Raw genomic sequence first — 22,169 nt, forward strand, 5'->3', positions numbered from 1 at the left:
TGATCATGTGTTTTCATGTGATCACTGCTGCTCCCTTGCTTGAGGGCCCGGTGTGGGGAAGGGAGATCTATTGAATTTCTTTCCACTCCGGGAAGAGGATGTGATTATACAGCTCACCTCTATAGTAATCCAACCAAAGCGGAGGACAAACTTCTTCAGTTTGAAGCTGCAGTAAGGTGCTAACTTTTCATGGAATATCCAAGAATCCCCCCCCCCCCCCCCGTAATATCCTCCCGGTGGCTGGGACTAAGCATGATGTCTGTTGATGACACAGGACGAGATCTGAGGAGCATGAAAAAGGTATGTGCATTTTTCCCCTCTACTAGAGAAATTAGGCATGACAACATTTACTCACAGAAGAAATCCATATGTGGACTTAAAAGTTCCTAGGATTCCTCACTTGCCTGATCCCTGCTGCATGATTCTGCCAATATCAGACAGATCCAACCTTCACCCATCACGGCGGGCTGCGTTTAGTAAACCTTCAAGGACCGGGTACCTTTTTATCGGGGTCCCACTCCCTTGGACCTGTATAGCACCCCGTCAGGAAAACTTTATGGTAATGTGAGCATGACCAAAGCACTGGGTCCCAGGGTCCAGCACTCCAAAGAGAGGCGTTACAGGCAAAACCTTGTTCTTCTAATAGGAGGCCCAGGTACCATCCACTTTGGCCTCAGTGGCCCTTTGGATGGATCCAGTCTGTAGAGGCTGTTTAAATTCAGTAAGGATCCCTCCAACGGTGCTCCCAGTAGAGCTGCACAATTAATCGTTAAATGATCGCAATCTCGATTCACCCCCCTCCCCCCCACGATCTATATTGCAGTGTTTCCTGATTATCTTAGGCCACGTACACACGGGCGGACTGTTCGCCCAACTAAGTTCGTCAAACAATCCGACAAACAGTCCGTTCAAAATTAGCATGAACGGACTTGACCACACACGATGAACGAACAGTCCGCTGAAAACGTGCGTGATGACGTGTACAGCACGTACGACGGGACTATAAAAACGACGTCCTATACACTGCAATGCAACCTTCGGCCGTGTAAACCTTTTCTGAGCATGCGCGATACTTAGTCCGTCCAACTTACCTACACACGAGCGGACTGTCCGCTGAAACCAAGTTTGGACGGACAAAACCAAGTTTGAACGGACTGTCTTACGGAAATTCCGTAAGACTTTGTTCGTCAGACTGTCCGCTGAAACAGTCCGCTGAAGCCCACACACTAAGTTGGGCGAACAGTCCGCCCGTGTGTACGCGGCCTTACAGTTAAAATAAGAAAATTGTTATAGAAAATTTCTTGGAACTCCCAAATTATACATGCATACCAAAAAAATAAATAGCGATTTTCATTTTAGCCAGAATCATGCAGCTCTATCTCCCAGTATGGGAGGGGTTATATAGGGAGTGAACTTCCTGTCTTAAGTGTCCATTACCTGAAGGTGGCCTATAACCAACACAGAAATTACTATGCTGCTCTGTGTCCCGTGATGTAAGATAAAGAAATTCTATTTTTTTTTCTCATTCTTTGAGGGGCAAAGGAAGTTTTATACTTTCGGCAAGTCCAACAGCAGTCCAAATGAGGGATGGGCAACTCAGCAAACAATTGCTAACAGATTCACAGTATAACACACAGGCAAAACCGTCCACATATTAGAATTTAGAGAACAGAAGACCAGGATGCTGCATTGATAAGCTACCTGATGCAGCAAGAGGCACTCAAAGATATAATGGAGTAACAGGAAAGGGAGGGAACTTGATCCTTGAGACCATAAGCTTGAATGATTGTCTGAGCCATCCAGAGATGGAAGAATGAGGCGCGGGGGGGGGAATGCCCATCCAGACTGACAAAAAGTCTTTCTGAAAAAAGTGGAGGCTGATAGATTTGCACAGCTCAAACTACATCCAAGCAATGGAGAGAGATTTATTTTTGATGAACCGGAGACAAAGGGATGAGTGGGTGTTTTTTTATTAAGCTTGAGGGTGCAAAATCTGGTGCAGCTCTGCATAGAAACCAATCAGCTTTTGGGGTTTTATTGCCAAAGCTTTATTAAACAAGCTGAAGTTGGAAGCTGATTGGCTACCATGTAGCTGCACCAGATCTTGAGCCCCCCGTTTTTAGTAAATCTCCCCCAATGTCTTGGTTGAGGTGAAAGACAAAAAAAAAAAAAAAAAACTATCCTAGGCCCGAAGGAAGTCCTGGGCCTAAACACCACCTTGTGCAAGACAAAAAAAGGCTTCTTTGTAAAATAAGGCTGCCACTTCAGACACTCGCACTGCAGAGGGTATGGCTATAAGGAAAACTACCTTGTGGGTGAGATTAGGGAGGAATGTCTCAAGTGGATTAAAACTGCAGGCTTCTGAAGCATAGATAGAATCAGATCCCACAAAAGCAATAGGGGACGGATAGGGGGAGCTACATAGGAAACCCCCTGTACCAAAGTCTTAAATCGGAGAATTTGAAATAAAACGCAAAAAGGGCAGAAACAGGACCTTTGATAGTGTTGAAAGCGAGGGACTGGTCCAGACCCAACTGTGGGAAAGGAAGGGGTCTGAACCAGGGAGAAGCTCCTGGGGTGAAAGCCTCAGACTCATACAAAGTAAACTACGGCTTCCATGTCAAAAAGCTAGAACTAGTGGAAAGAAGTTTTCCTAGTCTTCAACATTGTAGAAATCACAGACCACAATAAGCAGGATGGCAAACTGGCCCTTGGGACAAAAAATACAGACTAACTAGTGGGGCATGGTGCGGATGCCAAAAGTTTTACCATGTTTGCATAGCACATCTGCCTGGGCCTGGGAAATGAAGAAAATGGGAATTTCCATCTCAATCCTGTGGAGCGGGCAAGGAAGATGTTTCGGAGAAGGAAAAGCATAGATGTGTGCTTACCATGTATCTACTGCTACCACCTACTCCCTGCACCTGGATACAAATGTGTCCAGTTTGTTGTTGGACTGCATTCAGCGTCCTTGCACCCGCGTCCCCGCATTCAGCGTCCCTGCACCCGTGACAGACCCTGAACATCTCCAGGTGTAGAAATGCCCTTCCTGGGTCCAGGAGCTACAGGCACAATCTGCTTGCCAGTTGCCTACACCAAGAATGTTCATGGCTGGAACATGAAGTTTTGCCCAGGACTGAATCCACTCTACCTCTCCTGCAAAACCTCTAGTTCCTCCCCAATGATTGATATGCGCTACCGCAGTGGTGTTAGATTATATACAAAATTGGATGGCCCTCCAACAATTTGGTCCAACACTGAAGGGACAGCCAAATTGCTTGAAGCTCCAGGTTGTTTTAATATCAAGGGACAAGATTCCTGCTATGACCAAGTGCCCAGGACTCCAAAAAAATACTTCCTTGATTCCACACCCGGATTCCTGAGCCTCCAAGACCGGGACAGCCTGGTCTTTGGCTTTAAGCGAACCAGGGCCGATTTGCCCATTATGACAGAATGTTGCAATTTTTTTTCCTGCTAGTCTGCTCAGAAAGCTTAGAAGTGAGAAAGAAAGGAGGAGGCAGGGAACAAAACTCACGTTTGTATCCCTGCACTGGAATACAAGTTGCCTAAGCATTTGCAAATGTCAGCAGCCATTACCCAACACTGGAAAGTGGGGATGCCTTTCCATGCAGAGGAAGGCTTGTCTGAAGAAGATTTGGCAAACTTGGAGTGCCAAACTTTGCAAGTGGGCAGGGAGCAAAGCTTTAGCAGGCCTCAATGCTGAAGGTAAAAAAGGCAAAAGTGGTTGTAAAACCTTACATATAGTGAAGTGACTGGCCTCAGTTGATACACAGAGATTAAACAAAATCTCCCACATAAGACGCGTTTGTTTATCTGCAGTCTTCTCTACATCCATTCAAAGTCCAGGATTTTAAAGCTTGTCTACACAATCAGACAAAAAGGGGGCAAAGAGCTAAAGTTACACTCCGCAGAGATCAGTGATGAGCGCTCTGGGAGCTGACCGGAGGGGAGGGTAGATGACACCCCCACCCCCTTCACACAGCAACAGTCCTCCACCATCCCCCTTTCACTGATGCTGTGACCGCCTTGTAGGATAGTGTTCTAAAACACTGGGATGTCCAAAAGCAGTCCAACTGAGGGGTGCGTAATAACAAATAAAACAAGGAACTAATCAATATGTAAACAAGGGTGGCTTGAGGGAGCCTACATCTCTGCCTGAGGAACTTCATTATCAAAGCGAGCATAGGCACAAACATTCACCTAGGAAAACATAACAAACGTGTGAATTGGACACCAGGTAGCAGCCTTGCAAATCTGAGCAAAAGAGGCCCAATGTGAAGCCCATGAAGCACTAATCTAGTGGAGGGAACTTTGGTAAAAGGGGAACGTTTCCCCTGAGGTCATAATCTTGAATGATGAGCTGAAGAATTTACCTAGCAACAGTGGAATGAGAAGCAGGCTGTCCCCAAAGGGATCTTCGGGAACAACTAAGAGAGTCAGACTGATGATAAAGTCAAACAGCATGCACCATCAATCGATTTAGAAGGTTTAGAAGCTGGACAGATACAGTACAATGTCCTAGTTAAGGAAAAAGGAAGAAATCCCCTTGGAAAGGAAAGACCCTGGTCCTCAAGAAAACCAGAAACCTTCTAGGTTTGGCCTTCGATGCCTAAATAAAACAAAACTGGGCTCTTTTCAGTTTTACAAGCAGGGGTTTTGCCACTAAGATTCTTGCCTTTTTTGGGCAAAAGGGCTTTTTACCCACTTTCCCCCATGATTTCCTTCATAAAGACGTCCAGGGATTCACTGAAAAGGCATTCCCCTGCGAAAGCCTTAAGAGACTGAAAGCCTTTAAGAGACTCTTCTTGGCAGATTGACATGGCCACAACAGCAGGTTGTATGGCATGGTCTGCAAAGGTGACCAGAGCTTTAGACCCCTTTCACACTGGGGCGTTTTCAGGCGCTTTAGCGTTAAAAAAAAAAAAAAAAAAAAAAAAAAGGGCCTGTAAAGCGCTGGAAAGAAGCCTCATCTGCAATCCCAATGTGAAAGCCCAAGTGCTTTAAGAGCCCTTTCATCACAAGGGCTTTCATAAAGCGCCACCTAAACTAGCAGCTCTTTACCAGCATTTTTCGAGCGCTATTGGGGCTCTTTTAACCCCTGCTAGTGGCCAAATAAAGGGTTAAAAGCGCCCACAAAGCACTGCTGCCAAAAGCACTTTGCAGGCGCTTCCCATCAATTTCAATGGGAAGGGGCGCTTTAGAAGCGGAGTATTCACCGCTCCAAAATCGCTACAAAGAAGCTGCTTGCAGGACTTTTTTTTGATGCCCTGCCAGCGCAGCGCCTCAGTGTGAAAGCACTCAGGCTTTCACATTGGGATTGCAGTTGAGGCTTCTTTCAGGCACTTTACAGGTGCTTATTTTAACGCTAAAGCGCCTGAAAAACGCCATAGTGTGAAAGGGGTCTCCGTGTGAAAGCACTCTGGCTTTCACATTGGGATTGCAGATGAGGCTTCTTTTAGGAGTTTTCCATGAGCTTTTTGTAACGCTAAAGCACCTGAAAAACGCCCCAGTGTGAAAGGGATCTTCTAAAGAGCTGTGAATCATTTATCCACAGGGTCCTCAAACACAAGGATATCCCCAATAAGGACAATTAAAGTGGACCTTAAGTCACTTGTTCAACTTTCCATCTATTAAATCTTCTGCCCTTGTTGTTTTAACTTTGGATAGTAAAAATAGGATTTTTTGTACTCACCATAAAATCCTTCTCTGTAATTCACCGACCGACACAGCTCCTCTCTTAGCCATTGGGTTGTTATGCCCACCTTTAGGAGAATACTAGGCATTACTTATTATTATGGAACACTAAGAACTTTACAGTTCCGCCCAGGGGGCGGTCCCTTGGGCAACAACCCTCCAGCCTGCCATGCAGTCATCAGTACGTCAACAAGCAGTATAATGGAAAGAGAAAAAGGAGGGGCGGGTGCTGTGTCGGTCGGTGAATTACAGACAAAAGGATTTTACGGTGAGTACAAAAAATCCTATTTTCTCTTATATTCACTGACCGACACAGCTCCTCTCTTAGCCATTGAGACGCCCCCAAGCAGTGCCAAACGAGGGGTAGGAAAACAGCATAGAAAACTTCATTCACCATGGCAAGTGGGAACTAGTGAAACTTTACCCACAAAAAACAGTGCGTGGAGGAATCCACCACAAACCAGGGTACCCAAAACAGGAGTGACTACCCACAACTGCACCAAAACTGTGGAATGCAATGCAACCATGCATTACCAACGGTACTGCATTTTTATTGAAAATAAAAAATTATATTATATATATACACATTATATATACACATACATACATACATACATACATACATACATATATATATATATATATATATATATATATATATATATATATATATACACACACACACACACACACACACACACACACACACATTAATTTGCAACTATATGGCCACCTGCAAAACTTTGCGGCCAAAACAGGCATCAGCTGATGCACTGACGTCTACCTTGTAGAACTTGGTAAACATGTGGACAGACGACCAGGTCACCGTTTTACACACTTGAGTGACAGATGCTTGATGTCGGAAGGCCCAAGACGTTCCGATTGCCCTTGTGGAGTGGGCCGTGACCGGAAAGGGGGGCACCTGCCCCTTCAAGGAGTAGGCCTGTATTACAATCTGTCTGATCCACCTGGAAATGGTGGCCGACGAGACCGCCATGCCTTTCTTTGACAAACAGTGAGTCTGACTTCCGAAAGGGAGAAGTGGCAGACAAATACGCCTTAATGTCGCGTACACACGATCGGAAATCCGGACAGAAAAAGACTGATGAGAGCTTTTCATCGGAAAATGCGATCGTGTGTATGCTCCATCGGAATTTAGCTGTCCGAATTTCCACCAGCCAAAAATTTATAGCATGTTCTCAATTTTTCCCGACGGAAAAACTTTCTATCGGTAATTCCGATCGTGTGTATGCAATTCCGACACGCCAAAAATCATGCATGCTCAGATTCAACTACGAGACAGAAGCTATTGGCTACTGGCTATTGAACTTCCTTTTCTAGTCACGTCATATGTGTTGTACGTCACCGCATTATAAATGATCGGAATTTGATGTGACCGTGTGTAGGCAAGACAGCTTGAGCCGAATTCCGTCGGGAAAACCATCAGAGCTTTTTCTGATGAGAATTCCGATCGTGTGTACGCGGCATTAGAGCCCAAACCACGTCCAGAGCGTGAAGGGCCACTTCCTTAGGGTGTTTCGGCTTAGGACAGAGATGGCAACGTCCTCATTGATATGAAAAGCCGGAACCTTTTGGCAGAAAAGTCGGTTGTGGCCGCAACACCACCTTATCCTTGTGGACAATCAGATAAGGCGACTTGCATGACAAGGCCGCTAATTCCGAAACATCCTAGCCGATGCGATGGCTACTAGAAAGAGCACTTTCTGGGAAAGAGTCAACAGGGTAATCTCCCTGATATTTTCAAATGGCGGTTTTGGAAGCGCTGACAACACCAGGTTCAGATCCCACGGGGTTAATGGTGGACGCACCGGAGGGACTACGTCGCACCCCCTGAACAAAGGTACTCACTAAAGCGTGAGATGCCAGGGGTCGCCGAAAAAAAAAAAAAGACAGCCAAGGCTGACATTTGCCTTTTAATGCCAATTTCTGGTCTACTCCTTGCTGAAGAAACAGCAGGATCCTGGATATAGCAAAGGAGTACGGATGCCACCCTTTCTCCTCACACATGGAGATGTAAGCCTTCCAAGTACGATGAAATATCTTCGGGAAAGAAGATTTCCATGCCCTCAGCATAGATGGGATCACAGAGTCCGACAAACCCCGGTTCCTCAACACCTGGCTCTCAATAGCCATGACGTTAAAGCAGGATGGAGAATGAGACCTTGAGATAGAAGGTCCTCCCGTAATGGCAGTCGCCAAGGGGTGTCTGCCACCAGGTGCACTAGGTCTGCATACCAAGGCCGCTGAGGCCAATCTTGGGTGACCAGAATCACTGGGTTCCCCTTGACTTCAACTCTGTGTAGCAGACGTGGTAACAGTTTTGGTGGAGGAAAGGCGTAAATCAGCTGGTACTGATCCCACGGAGCAACCAGCTCGTCTGACGCGTCTGCCCAAGGATCTCTTGTCCTGGACACGAATCTTGGCACCTTCCGATTGAGATGAGAGGCCAGAAGATTCATGTCTTGTGTGCCCCACCGCTGGCACAGTAGCCCGAATACCTCCGGATGCAACGCCCATTCTCCTGGGTCCAGCATCTGGCGACTCAGATAGTCCACCTGCCAGTTCTCCACTCCCGAGATGTAAATGGCTGACAGGGCCGGTACGTGTCACTCTGCCCACCAAAGTATGTGAGCGACCTCCCATGCGGCGGCTGCTCTTCTTGTTCCCCCTTGATTGACGTATGCCACAGCCGTGGCGTCGTCTGACTGGATCCTGATCGGATGCCCCTGTAGTCTCATCAACCATGTGGAGAGGCATAGCCTGACCGGTTTTAGTTCGAGCAGATTGATCGGCAACTTAGATTCTTCCTTCGACCAGAGGCCCTGAGCCGACCGAAGCCCCATCACTCCACTCCAGCTGAATAAGCTGGCATTCGTTGTGATCACCGTCCATTTCAGAGATAGGAACGACTTCCCGGACAGAAGCACCAGGGACCTCAGCCAGGTCAGGGAATCTTTGACTGCCTGGCTCACCTGGATCTGCTGATCCAGGGACAACTGAGATTTGTCCCGTTTTGTCAAAATTTCCTTCTGCAGGACTCTGGTGTGGAACTGGGCATATGGTACTACCTCGAAGGAGGCTACCATGAGTCCCAGGGCTCGCATGCAGAAGCGGAGCGACGACCACTTGCGGTTCATCAACAGTTTTACCGTGGATCTGAGATTCTGCAGCTTGTCTAAAGGTAGAAACACTCTCGCTTCCCTGGAGTCCAGCAGCAAGCCTAGGTACTCCAAACGCTGGGTCGGTATAATAACAGACTTTTCTTGCAGAGTCTGCATGGTGATCGCCACATCCTCCTCTAAATCTGAGATGGAAGATGCTCTCAGGAGGAGATCGTCTAGGTATCCCACGATCGCGATCCCACGTTGCCGCAGCAACGCCAAAACTGCAGCCAATACCTTGGTAAAGACTCGGGGGGCTGATGCCAGACCAAAAGTGAGAGCCACAAATTGGTAATGGGCTTCCCTGACTGCAAACTTCAGAAATTTTTGATGCCGGAGGCATATGGGTACGTGCAGGTACGCATCCTGGATGTCCAAGGATGCCAGGGAGTCCCCTTGATGGAGTGCAGCGACTACTGAGCGAACTGATTCCATTCTGAACCTCTGCACTTTCACAAAGTGATTGAGGGGTTTTAGGTCCAATATTGGACGTACCCCTTCCTTCTTGGGAACTACAAACAGATTTGAGTAGAATCCCTGGAAATGCTCCGATTTCAGAACAGGTACAACCACCCCGCAATTCAGCAGGTCCCTTAACGCCCCCAAGAGGGCCTCCCGGAAAGCCAGGGATACGGGTATGCTGGAGGGGAAGAACCTGTTTTGTGGCCAAGAGAAAATATATTGTAGCCTGAAGAAATCAGATTGCAGACCCTTTGGTCGGACAGTCGAGATGACCACCGGGCAGCAAACTCCCGAAGGCGACCCCCCACCCGAGTCATGGGTGGGGGCAAACCTTTATGTGGTAGCACTTTTGTTCGCAGGCTTGTGGTTCCAGGGACATTTCTGTCCTTCCGTGGTCGTCTTGTCTGGCTGGGGGCGTTTAGCCAAAGTTACGGGCGGATGAAAAAGCAGTTTGTGAGCGGAAAATGAGGGCCCTTGCCTACGGCGTGGCTCCTTAGCCTTCCAGGCCTGTGGGAGTAGAGTACTCTTACCACCTGTGGCATTCTTAATAATGTCATCCAACGTGGCTCCGAAAAGCTGGTCGCCAAGGAAGGGAAGATCCCTCAGGGCTTTTTTAGATGCCTGGTCAGCCGACTAGCATTTTAACCAAATCTGAAGCGCTTCAGCACCACTGCTGACAATGAAGTCCTGGATAACAGGGGGAAAGTATCCAGGGCCATGTCACAAATGTTCTTAAGGCCTTGCACTAATTAGTCTGCTAGTTACATGCAGACAGGAGAAGCCTGTTCTCCCAATTCGCGTTGCAACAGTTTTGCCCATTCAGTGTATGCGACACAAGTGCGGATGCCAGTACTGGTCGCACGGCTGACCCCACAACCGTAAACAAGGAACGAGGCACTGCCTCAGCCTTCCTGTCTGTGGGATCCTTAAGTGCAGGAGTCCTCTCTACTGGGATCCTGGTTACTTTATTTAACCTGGATACTGGGGGGTCCACGACTGGAGGAGCCGACCACTTTTTGAGAAGGCTCTCCTCAAAGGGGTAGCGCACTGCCATGTATTTGGGGACTGAAAAGGTCCGTTGCGGGCGACCCCATTCCTTGTAAATTAACTTATGAAAATAAGTCAGATACGGGAACACCTTAGGTGAACAGGCTGGCTTACAGGACCCAAAAGGGACAGCTACCTCAGCAGAGAAATCTGCTGGCTCCTGAATATTCAGGGTATCATGCACAGCTGTGATAAGTGCTCCAACAAGCGATTTGTTGCGCACGGACCCGGACGGGGACTCAGCCTCACTGTCTTGGTCAGCATCATCTGACAAGACAGAACAGGGGTCATCAGCCTCAGTGGGCCTGAGTCTGCGTCAGAGCTCTCCCCAGAGGACGGGGAGCACATTTGCCCCCACGCACCGCCTCCATCTTGGCAACTAATGAATTAAGGACAGCTGACAAGGTGTCCATGGGCACTGCGCAGTCCGCAGGCGACCCGGTTGCAATTGCCTGGATTTCAGGGGAAGAAACACCAGTTTCTGAAGCCATGCTGACCCTACCCTGTCTGCCACCTGAAGGGGACTTAGGACAGTGACAGTCCCACCCTCCTTACTGCTGCTGGATAAGGGGCTCTTTCCCGCAGGACTCACCACCCTGGGGGGTTCTGTGCTATCCAGCAGGTAGTGCCTATAGTCTCTGTTGGTTTCCCGGTGCTGAGGAAACCGCTCTTTCAGTGGAAGCAGCTGCTAATGGTGCTGAAACCGCTCTGTAGTGTGCTCAGGCGCAAAGAAAATGGCCATCCAGCGTCCAGTATAAGGAATAAATCACAGGGAAAATAGCTGCCAGAGCACAGGAGCACATGCTGCCACTAGAGAACATGAAAAAACGTGTTCATGCTTAGAGAAAATGGCCGCCGGCGTCCTGTATAGGGACAATCACAGAGAAAATGGCTGCTGAAGCCCAGAGGAGCATCCTTTCATTTGCCCACACCTAAAATGGCCATCCAATGCAAGAACCCTGAGGGACAGAGAGAAACAATGGCGGTGAGCACAGGACACAAGCCGGCCTCACAGACACCTTCCAGGGACATGAAAAACAGGACCCAGGACTCAGCCAGCCAGGGCCACCCCCCTCCCAGATGAGAGCCGCCCCCGGAGAGCCCCTGCACAGACACACACACACACACACCGCTCAGTAGCATCCCCCCAGGGGGGGGAAGGGACAGGGAGAGAAGAGGGAGGTGAGGGACCCCCGAATGGACCTCCCCGGGAATGCCCAGCTGCTCAGCCCCACCGAAGCAGGGAGAGCTGTACTTACCAGTCCTGCAGAGCTGGGAGACATTCCATCACAGACTCACTTACTGATCGGTACAGAGTGGCTGTTGGCCTGGCACAGTGACACAGACATCAGTAGCCCGGTCATGTGTGTGCCCCGGAGCATAAAAGCTCACGACCACCTCTGGAGCTGAGGTTTTGTCATGGCCTGCCTAGCGCGGAGCTGCGGCCCGCACACGCTCGATGGCCAGACTGGGGAGACTACAATGATAAGGGTATCCAGCCTGTCACCCAGCCGGCTGTTGATAGCAGATCACAGGATCAATCATCTTGCGTAAAAAGTCACGCTTCTGCAGAAAAAAAAGCACGGATCGATGGGCCTGCAGGGTTCCTAGGTCCTTCTCCTTCACTAGGCAAAATAAAACTGATGACTGCATGGGCGTAACTGGAAGGTTCTGAGTGTTACATAACAAGTAATGCCTAGTATTCTCCTAGTGGTGGACATAACAACCCAATGGCTAAGAGAGGAACTGTGTCGGTCGGTGAATACAAGAGAAACATTTTTTTTCTGCCAGTAAATACTTTATACAGACCACTTCCTGTTTCTCGTCTGGTAAAAAGCCTAGGCTTATGACATCATGCACAGTTCTCTCACTCTTGTGAGAGTTTGCCATGAAGGGACATGGGATGGGTCATACGAGGGCCAATGAGAGCTGCAGAGCTGGAGGTGTGCCTCTGTGTAAATCTAGGAAGTGAACAGACAGCAGCTTCCGATGCCCACAGTTAAAATGGTTGCAGCCAGACCATGGAGGGAGATTTCTGCAGCATATTTGTAAAGTACAGAATTACAGTATATATAAAATAATATGCAAAGTGGTTGGAGGGAAGCTTCAGAATGGCAACAATGTTTTTATAACAAATTATGGGAGCAGACTGCAGTTCCTCTTTAAGGTCTGGCTTTAGAGATGGGTTAGCATTCTGACTCTTCTCATGCATTTCAGAACCGGACAAAGCACTATCCTCATCTTTCAAATGCAGGAAAGTGATGCACGTGGGTATACAATGGTCTTTTTATACAATCTCAGGAGGAGGAGGATTTGCACAGACTCTTTCATTGTATGTTTGTTTTACCTTCATAATTTCTAGCAATGTTTGGATCAATCACACAGAAATTCTGGTAAGATACAGAGTTTACATACAGAATAAGGAAATGTGAATAAGGCAAGACAATTACCCTGACACCATTGATGAAGTCCAGTAGAGTGAAGTCTTCCTTTCCATAGATTGTCCACCTGTCCCAGATCGTGAATGAAATTCCATTTCTGTGGCACAAATCATAACGAACATTCAGATTCATATCCACAAAGACCTCACACCACTCAAAAAGGCCCCAGTCACTTCCCTCTACTTCAGGAAACACTAGGGGCTGGCCAATGACCTTGTTGACACTCCATACAAATCCAATGTGAAAATTAGTGGGCTACACACCAGTGATGTCTTTTGGAACAAAATTTACGGAGTCAAATGGTACATGATGCAAATTGAAACCTGGAGACATCAGTCACAAAAGGTGAAACATATCAGAGAGGGGCAATCTTCAAACAGGGATGTGCAGCATGTCTGTTTAGCTCAATGTTTCTTTCAAAATAGTGACATCTTTGGTGTACGACATGCTGATTTTCACATTGGATTTGGTTTTTCTAGTCGGTGTTCAGTTTACTTTTTATATAGCCAGGTTGGCATGATTTGTAAAAACAAAACACTTAAAGTTCCTTATATTAAATTTAGGAAAGCATATGATCCATAATTGGTTTAACAGAATAGTAAACTGTGGACCCGGAAAAAATGGATACTTCTAGCACCTTAACATTTTTTTATTAATCACAAACTGATAAGATAGTAATGTTGGTAAATAGCCACATTCAAAAGTCAATCGCTCTTATTACCAGAGTGCACATTAGAGGTCATGCATGGCTGCTAGAGGACCACTTTCAAGTGCCAATAGCTCTTATTAGAAAGCACATTAGAGATCTCACTCTGTTAAAGCTGCAGGGCACTGGAGCTTCTAACTATAGCTATATAATTCTATAGCCATTTCCTAACTATACAGTTCCTATAGCTTTACCAACCGAATTTTGTTATAAAAACAGTATTGAAACAATTACTTCAAAGCTGGCTCACACTCGTGTGCATTGGTAATGTGCTGGACAGCGCAGTTCCAACAAAAAATGAGGTAAAAACCTTGCTCCCTACATGGCCACTGCACATCATCAGGCTGTAGTGGTGTACACTGAAAAAGTACTGCATACACTACTTTTGGTGCAACACAATCTACTGCCTTGTACTACCCTGGTGTGGTATTTTTTATCTGAAGTATATGATGGTCTTGTGGGTAGGGCAACATATTCTTTGATTACATGGTTGGGGGATCACTATGGTGTAGCAATGTTAACTTTTAAATAAGCTTTACCCCACAATGCTGTGCAGGAAACCTGTGCTTTGTTCCGGTTTCCTGCACCATATTCAGACTGCACTGCCCTTGAGATCTGCAGCGGGTGTCAGTGCAAAGCTAACGACACTCCAAATGCAGGTCACAAACAGTTTGCCTGCACCTAATCGTATGGTACAAAACTATGCAATCTGGTCGCAGTGCGTTTCCAAAAGTAGTGTATGCACAACTTTTATTGTGGTGCGATTCCATCCCACTGAAAATGAATGGTGCTGCGTTCGCACTGCACAGAACCTCATGTAAATCGCACAGCATTCCTGGGAGATTTACATGCAGTTCCTAGTGTGGATGGGCCCTAAAACAAACATACTAGGCGGCCAGCAAAAAATACTCATGTTTACTTACTGGGTGTTACAGCTAAGACAGCAAAAAAATGTGTCATAACACAACAGTGATCGTTACACTTGACTTCGGGAAGTGGAATTATTTTACACTGCAGACAAGCAGAAACAGAAATGCCTAACATACATAAAAGTACATATAACAACATTCTTCCACCACAAAAAAAAAGAAAAAAAGAAAAGAAAAATCACCATTGGAAAGCTAATAGCTCATTTAGTCTAGGGGCAGAGGATTAAGGCGTAAATGCTTACCTTACTCCAGTAAGCTTCCCCTGGCATTGTGACATTGTTTGCCCTGCAGCCTGCTCTCTAAAGGGGTCCATAGATGGATCTAAATTCGGCCAATTCTGCAGGGGCCAGTCAAATTTTAATCCATGTACCGGCACTGTGGTTGTACACAGAGGGAGGATTACCCCACCCACCTCAAACGTGTGGAGGTGGAAACTGGGTCAGTTTTTTTGTTCAACCATCTGAAAACGGTTAGAAAAAATAAAATATAAAAATACAAAAAAACTGACTCATTTATGGGCAGATTAAGCTGTGGTTGGTTGCACTCCAGTCTCCCAGCATGCTATGCAGGGTTAATGTTCCTGTATTGTACGCAATGATGTTCAGACTCCCGCCTACAGGCTGAAGCTTCAGACAGTGGGGGGAGAGTGTTGGAGCCAGCAGGAGCGAAGATGCAGGTAAGTGATAGAGCCCCTTGTGAAACCTCCAAAACATAACAAACCATCACTTCAAGTGTGCGGGAAGGTCCACTGCAAGGGTGGATTTTTTCCTTGAGGGGACATTAAAATATGACAATAGTAATTACACAAATGAAACAAATGTAATTGAAGTAATTACTTCAATGTCTCTTATAAGATCTGATAATGAAATATAAATGAGAATTCATATAAAATGCCTAATGAAGGGAAAACAAAGAATATGCCTTTATGACATTTGGTCAATACGTTACCTGATATGTGTTCTTTTTACTTCTGCTGTCTCTGTGAACACAATGATTGGAATTGCAAGGTTAAAGAAACAGTTCTTGTAAGCTTCAAATGGATGTCCGCCAACCAATTTAATCAACTCCAGGGCAACCTAGGATGGAAGTTAAATAAGAAGGCTGAGTAAGAATTGATGATTTGCATTTCCCGGCTAATACCTTCTTGTGAATGAATTATTTTGACAAAGAACAATAGACCAGTACAGATTTTAAAATAAGATATTACAATTACAACAAACATTAACATAAGGTCAGCTGCAGCTTAACCAAACTATGTCCCTTTAGTCAAATATCCCTGTACTTCAGGACATGGACTTCAACCGGCAAGCTGTCAAAACTAGCGATCGTAAATCAGGATGGAAGATTGGACCCGTGGGCACAGATCTGGTTGATCTGGAAGAGCCCATGGCTCGTCTGCCATGAGATTTACGATGTCTGCATACCACATTCACCTTGGCCAAGTTGGTGCGATCAAAATCATCAGAATGCCTTCCACCTTTATCCTGCATAACAAGTGAGGAAGAAGCTGCAGCAGAGGAAAGACGTAGATCAGGGAAGAACTGACACCATAGAGGTATCGGGGCATCCGCCACAAGTTTGAGGATCCCTGGTTTGGGACCAGTAGCATATTATCCATGGCTGCAACGTGCTCATTGCACACAGGCCCCAAGGGGGGTGGGGGCACTGTGCTCTGACATATACACTACACCCATGGATGCCAAGATGGGGGAGCAGTAACATGCACCTTAACCTGTGTAGCGGGATCCCCTAAACACCCGACCAATGGCACAGTGAGTAGGGGGGAGGCTGGTCCCAGAGAGAAGGTAGGAGTGGGGCGCTCCCTCACTAATGAGAAGCGCTCCTCATTTGAGTGGCGGGGATCCCAGCCTGTAGGTGGGTGGCTGGTGATCCATGCAGAGTGCCCTGCCACCTGGACGGAGTGGGGGGTCAGACAGGAGACAGCAGGGAGGAGGGTGCTGGGCATCGGAGGTGAGCATGGGGCACAGAGCACATGGCAGGATGGGTCTTGTGGCTTAGATCTCTCTGGCATGTCACATTTCAGTCAGGCTGGGAGAAGATCGGCAGAAGGAGTGGAGCAGCTGGACACCTGCCCCAAACCCTCTGCCTCTTGACCACCGCCATCCCTGTGGTGACCCCACCCCCCCAGCTTATCAGCACCTCTTTAACCCCCACGCTCAACCCCCTAATGGTCAACGTCAACCGAAGTTACTGCGGACTGAAGTGTTGCCCCAACCAGAGAGAAGGATGCCTTAAAGAGGGCCTCAAACATCTGTAATGTCTTGGAAGACCAGGACCATTAGTAGGAAATGGCTGGCTGGGTCAGCAGCTGAAGAATCCCCTTTTTGTAGAATTCGTCCTCCATAGGTACTGCTGAGAAAATCGCTTCAGGTGGAAACACCATCTTTGGTTGAACCCAATCATCATACATTAAATTCCTGCAAATGAGGATGCACAGGAAAAGATTTGGGGTTCTTAGGCAGTCGCTTGAACCCAAATCGAGTGACTGTTGGGAAAAAGAGCACCCTGGAAGCAGCAACTTCGAATTTGCGTGTGCCACGTAGGCCAGAAAGCCCACCATGGTCTTTTGCGACTGAGACATCCCCAGTGAGGATTCCCAATCCTCACTGGTCTTTATGGCTTCCACTTTCCTCTCATACTTGTTCAAAAGATGTTCCTCCAACACCTCATGCTATTGCAAAAGGGGGGTGGGGGGTGGGGGGGGGGTCTGTACAACATGGGATTGGTCTTCCAGCTGAGAGGAGCATCTGGCAAGAACCAAGACACCTGATTGTGACGCAAAAACCCCTGCATTTTGGTGCTCCGACAGTACTTGTGGGCTCTTATCAGTCGATGTAGCTGTATGTTAAATTTAACATGTGACTGCTGTAGGAGAAGAGTCTTTTAGGCTTGATTCACACCTATGCATTTTTGGTGCTTTTTGTATTTTGCAGGTTTGCACTACAGTCAATTTAACATGGTTTCCTATGGAACGCGTTCTGTGGTGCAAAGCTGCAAAATGCACTAAAACAGCATAGGTGTGAATCCAGCCTCAAAACACGTTCGGTATACACGTGTCACAACAGACCAGACTCAAGAGGACACCCACACACGTGTGGCTTTATGTCAGATAGCTGCATGTACATGATCCCACCTTTCCCAAACACCACTACAGCAGTATAGTGGCTCCATCATCCACACAGTACACCCATCCAACAAACCGTATACTAAGCACCATCTAGCACACTGGGAGCACTCTGGGGATCACCACAGTTACATAACTGGTAGGGACATTGCACATAGTACAAAAATCCTATTTTCTCTTTCGTTCATTGACGAACACAGCTCTATTAATCTTGACCGTAGGGATGTCCCTAATCAGTGTCATAACGAAGGGTGGGAAAAGCAAACATAACTTCACCCACAACCAGAGGTGGTCCCCAACGGAGGAGACACCCTCTGAACCAACCGCATCAGAACTTGCTGCTAACATATGCATCAAAATGCATTCACAATGTCACCCTTCATGGCCCAGGGGGTGGATGGATTACAGACCCCCACAGTATCACCTCCAAGTTCAGGGAATTTTTTGCGGATCTATACAAAACAACAGTGACACACCCGACGGACGTGCAGACCAATTTCCTTCACAGCATCACCCTCCCCCAGTTGACGAAAGATCAAGTAGAGTCACTTGAGGCACCCCTTACCACGGAAGAAATAGATACTGCGATCGCAAGTTTCGCCAGATCCAAATCTCCTGGATCTGACGGTCTCCCTGTTGAATTTTACTCCCAATTTAGAGAACTACTAACTCCTAAACTGCTTGCATTATTTAATCAACTATTTGAAAACTTCATCCTGCCCCCCTCTATGCGGGAATCGACGATAGTCCTTATCCCCAAACCGGGGAAGGACCCGGGCTACCCCGAATCCTATCGTCCCATTTCCCTACTACAGGTGGATATAAAAATACTAGCCAAGGTACTGTCCCTTAGATTAAATCAAGTTATTCTGTCCCTCATACATGTAGATCAAGCAGGATTCATGCCAGGCCGTAACACTTCCTTTAACCACTTTCAGACCGGACCATTTTGCTGGTAAATGACCAGAGGTCTTTTTACACTTTGGCACTGCGCTGCTTTAACTGGTAATTGCGCGGTCATGCAATGTTGTACCCAAACAAAATTTGCGTCCTTTTCTTCCCACAAATAGAGCTTTCTTTTGATGGTATTTGATTGCCTCTGCGATTTTTATTTTTTGCGATATAAACGTAAAAAGACCGCAAATTTTGAAAAAAAATGATATTTTCTACTTTTTGTTATTAGAAAAATCCAATAAACTCAATTTTAGTCATACATTTAGGACAAAATGTATTCAGCCACATGTCTTTGGTAAAAAAAAAGTCAATAATTGTATATTTATTGGTTTGCGCAAAAGTTGTCACATCTACAAACTAAGGTACGTTTTCTGGAATTTACGCAGCTTTTAGTTTACGACTGCCTATCTCATTTCTTGAGGTGCTAAAATGACAGGGCAGTACAAAACCCCCCCAAATGACCCCATTTTGGAAAGTAGACCCCCTAAGGAAATTGATAAGAGGCATGTTGAGCCCATTGAATATTTTATTTTTTTGCCTCAAGCGATTGAATAATGACAAAAAAAAAATTTTTTTTTTTTTTTTACACAAAGTTGTCACTAAATGATATATTGCTCACACATGCTATGGGCGTATGTGAAATGACACCCCAAAATAAATTCTGCTGCTTCTCCTGAGTACGGGGATACCACATATGTGGGACTTTTTGGGAGCCTAGCCGCGTACGGGGCCCCGAAAACCAAGCACCGCCTTCAGGCTTTCTAAGGGCGTAAATTTTTGATTTCACGCCTCACTACCTATTACAGTTTTGAAGGCCATAAAATGCCAAGATGGCACAAAACCCCCACAAATGACCCCATTTTAGAAAGTAGACACCCCAAGCTATTTGCTGAGAGGCATGTTGAGTCCATGGAATATTTTATATTTTGCCACAAGTTGCGGGAAAATTACAAACTTTTTTTTTTTTTTTTTTTTTTTCACAAAGTTGTCACTAAATGATATATTGCTCATGCATGCCATGGGCATATGTGAAATGACACCCCAAAATAAATTCTGCTGCTTCTCCTGAGTACGGGGATACCACATATGTGGGACTTTTTGGGAGCCTAGCCGCGTACGGGGCCCCGAAAACCAAGCACCGCCTTCAGGCTTTCTAAGGGCGTAATTTTTTGAGTTCACTTCTCACTACCTATTACAGTTTTGAAGGCCATAAAATGCCAAGATGGCACAAAACCCCCACAAATGACCCCATTTTAGAAAGTAGACACCCCAAGCTATTTGCTGAGAGGCATGTTGAGTCCATGGAATATTTTATATTTTGCCACAAGTTGCGGGAAAATTACAAACTTTTTTTTTTTTTCACAAAGTTGTCACTAAATGATATATTGCTCACGCATGCCATGGGCATATGTGAAATGACACCCCAAAATAAATTCTGCTGCTTCTCCTGAGTACGGGGATACCACATATGTGGGACTTTTTGGGAGCCTAGCCGCGTACGGGGCCCCAAAAACCAAGCACCGCCTTCAGGCTTTCTAAGGGCGTTACAGTTTTGAAGGCCATAAAATGCCAAGATGGCACAAACCCCCCCCCCCAAATGACCCCATTTTAGAAAGTAGACACCCCTAAATTTAGGGGTACACTAGTGAGACTAGGTAATAAATGGCGGGTGCCCTGAAACTATAAAAAAATAACTAACCAACCAGCGTCACCTGTAACAGTTATATGGTGATCACTGGTGAAAGGGTTAACTAGGGGGCAATCAGGGGGCTTTATGCGGTAGTATATGGGGGTCCCTGGCGCTATAAAAAGCTGCGGCGAACCTAAATACCTACCTGCCTAACTAGCGTCACCTGTGACACTAATACAGCGATCAGAAAAACGATCGCTTATTAGGCTGGGTTCACACTGGAGCGATGCGGGAACGCCACGAATGCGCGGCGGGTTCCCGCATCGCATGCCTCCCGGCGGCAGTTCACACTGCCCTATGCGAACTGCTGGGAGTGTCAGTGAAATGTTAATGACACCCCCAGATCAGTTCGCATATCGCAGTGCGATCTGCAAACTTGGATCGCATGGTGTGAACACCCATGCGATCCGATTCTGCTGCGGACCAAAAAAAGGGTCCCGTGCGAGTTTGCGGCGGGTGCGGCGGGTGCGACACGAATTCAGCCATACTATCTGTATAGCTGAACTCGAATCGCACAGAGATCGGATGTGATTTGCACTGCAGTGCGGTGCGAATCACATCCGTTCTCATAAACCGCTGCAATGTGAACCCAGCCTTAGTGACACTGGCGACGGGGGGTGATCACGGGGTTAAACCTTTATTGGGGGGGTTAGGGGGGTACCTTAGAACTAAAGGGGGCTAACCCTAACTGCCCTAACAGTTATTAGTCACAAATGACACCTGCCGGGTGATCAGGGGGTTAAACCTTTATTAGGTAATAAATGGCGGGTGCCCTGAAACTATAAAAAAATAACTAACCAACCAGCGTCACCTGTAACAGTTATATGGTGATCACTGGTGAAAGGGTTAACTAGGGGGCAATCAGGGGGCTTTATGCGGTAGTATATGGGGGTCCCTAGCGCTATAAAAAGCTGCGGCGAACCTAAATACCTACCTGCCTAACTAGCGTCACCTGTGACACTAATACGGCGATCAGAAAAATGATCGCTTATTAGGCTGGGTTCACACTGGAGCGATGCGGAAACGCCGCGAATCCGCGGCGGGTTCCCGCATCGCATGCCTCCCGGCGGCAGTTCACACTGCCCTATGCGAACTGCTGGGAGTGTCAGTGAAATGTTACTGACACCCCCAGATCAGTTCGCATATCGCAGTGCGATCTGCAAACTCGGATCGCATGGTGTGAACACCCATGCGATCCGATTCTGCTGCGGGCCAAAAAAAGGGTCCCGTGCGAATTTGCGGCGGGTGCGGCGGGTGTGGCGGGTGCGGCGGGTGCGGCGAATGGCTGAACTCGAATCGCACAGAGATCGGATGTGATTTGCACTGCAGTGCGGTGCGAATCACATTCGTTCTCATAAACCGCTGCAATGTGAACCCAGCCTTAGTGACACTGGCGACGGGGGGTGATCACGGGGTTAAACCTTTATTGGGGGGGTTAGGGGGGTACATTAGAACTAAAGGGGGCTAACCCTAACTGCCCTAACAGTTATTACAGTCACAAATGACACCAATGCAAAAAAAAAAAAAAAAAAAAAAAAAAATGACATTGGTGTCACTGTGACTGGGGGGCAGGGGTAATTGGGGGGGTGATCGGGGGGTAAAGGGGGGGTGTGAGTGTGCCTGGCATGTTCTACTGTGTGTGGGATGTGTTGGTGCAACTCACTGATCCGCTCTCCTCCGTGTCGGAACGAAAAATACCGACACGGAGGAGAGAATACATCACTTCCTCTCCTGTGTTTACATTACAGGAGAGGAAGTGATGTCACCGGGGATTTCCATTCGTCGGGAGCGATCGCGAGGGGGTGGCCATGAATGAATGGCCGTCCCCTCGTCCGGGATCGCTCCCGAACGAAAACCGACCGCCGCAGGCACCGGGCGGGGGCCCGATCGGGCCCCCG

General features: G+C 47.1%; 1 protein-coding gene across 2 annotated transcripts in view; it reads right to left on the minus strand.

The window, feature by feature from the left end:
- The window catches only part of UBA6 (ubiquitin like modifier activating enzyme 6), a 179,489-nt gene that overhangs the window by 13,638 nt on the left and 143,682 nt on the right, over window positions 1-22,169 (minus strand). For both annotated transcript variants that reach the window (XM_077476136.1, XM_077476137.1), the window contains exons 30-31: window positions 15,431-15,558; window positions 12,857-12,944 (exon numbers count right to left, since the gene is read on the minus strand). In XM_077476136.1, the coding sequence (XP_077332262.1) occupies window positions 12,857-12,944; window positions 15,431-15,558 (216 nt within the window). The remainder of the gene's footprint in view (window positions 1-12,856; window positions 12,945-15,430; window positions 15,559-22,169) is intronic.

The sequence above is a fragment of the Lithobates pipiens genome, unplaced genomic scaffold (assembly GCF_037356315.1).
Source record: "Lithobates pipiens isolate NorthernLeopardFrog02 unplaced genomic scaffold, aLitPip1_a1.2 Scaffold_13, whole genome shotgun sequence".
Taxonomy (NCBI): Eukaryota; Metazoa; Chordata; class Amphibia; order Anura; family Ranidae; genus Lithobates; species Lithobates pipiens.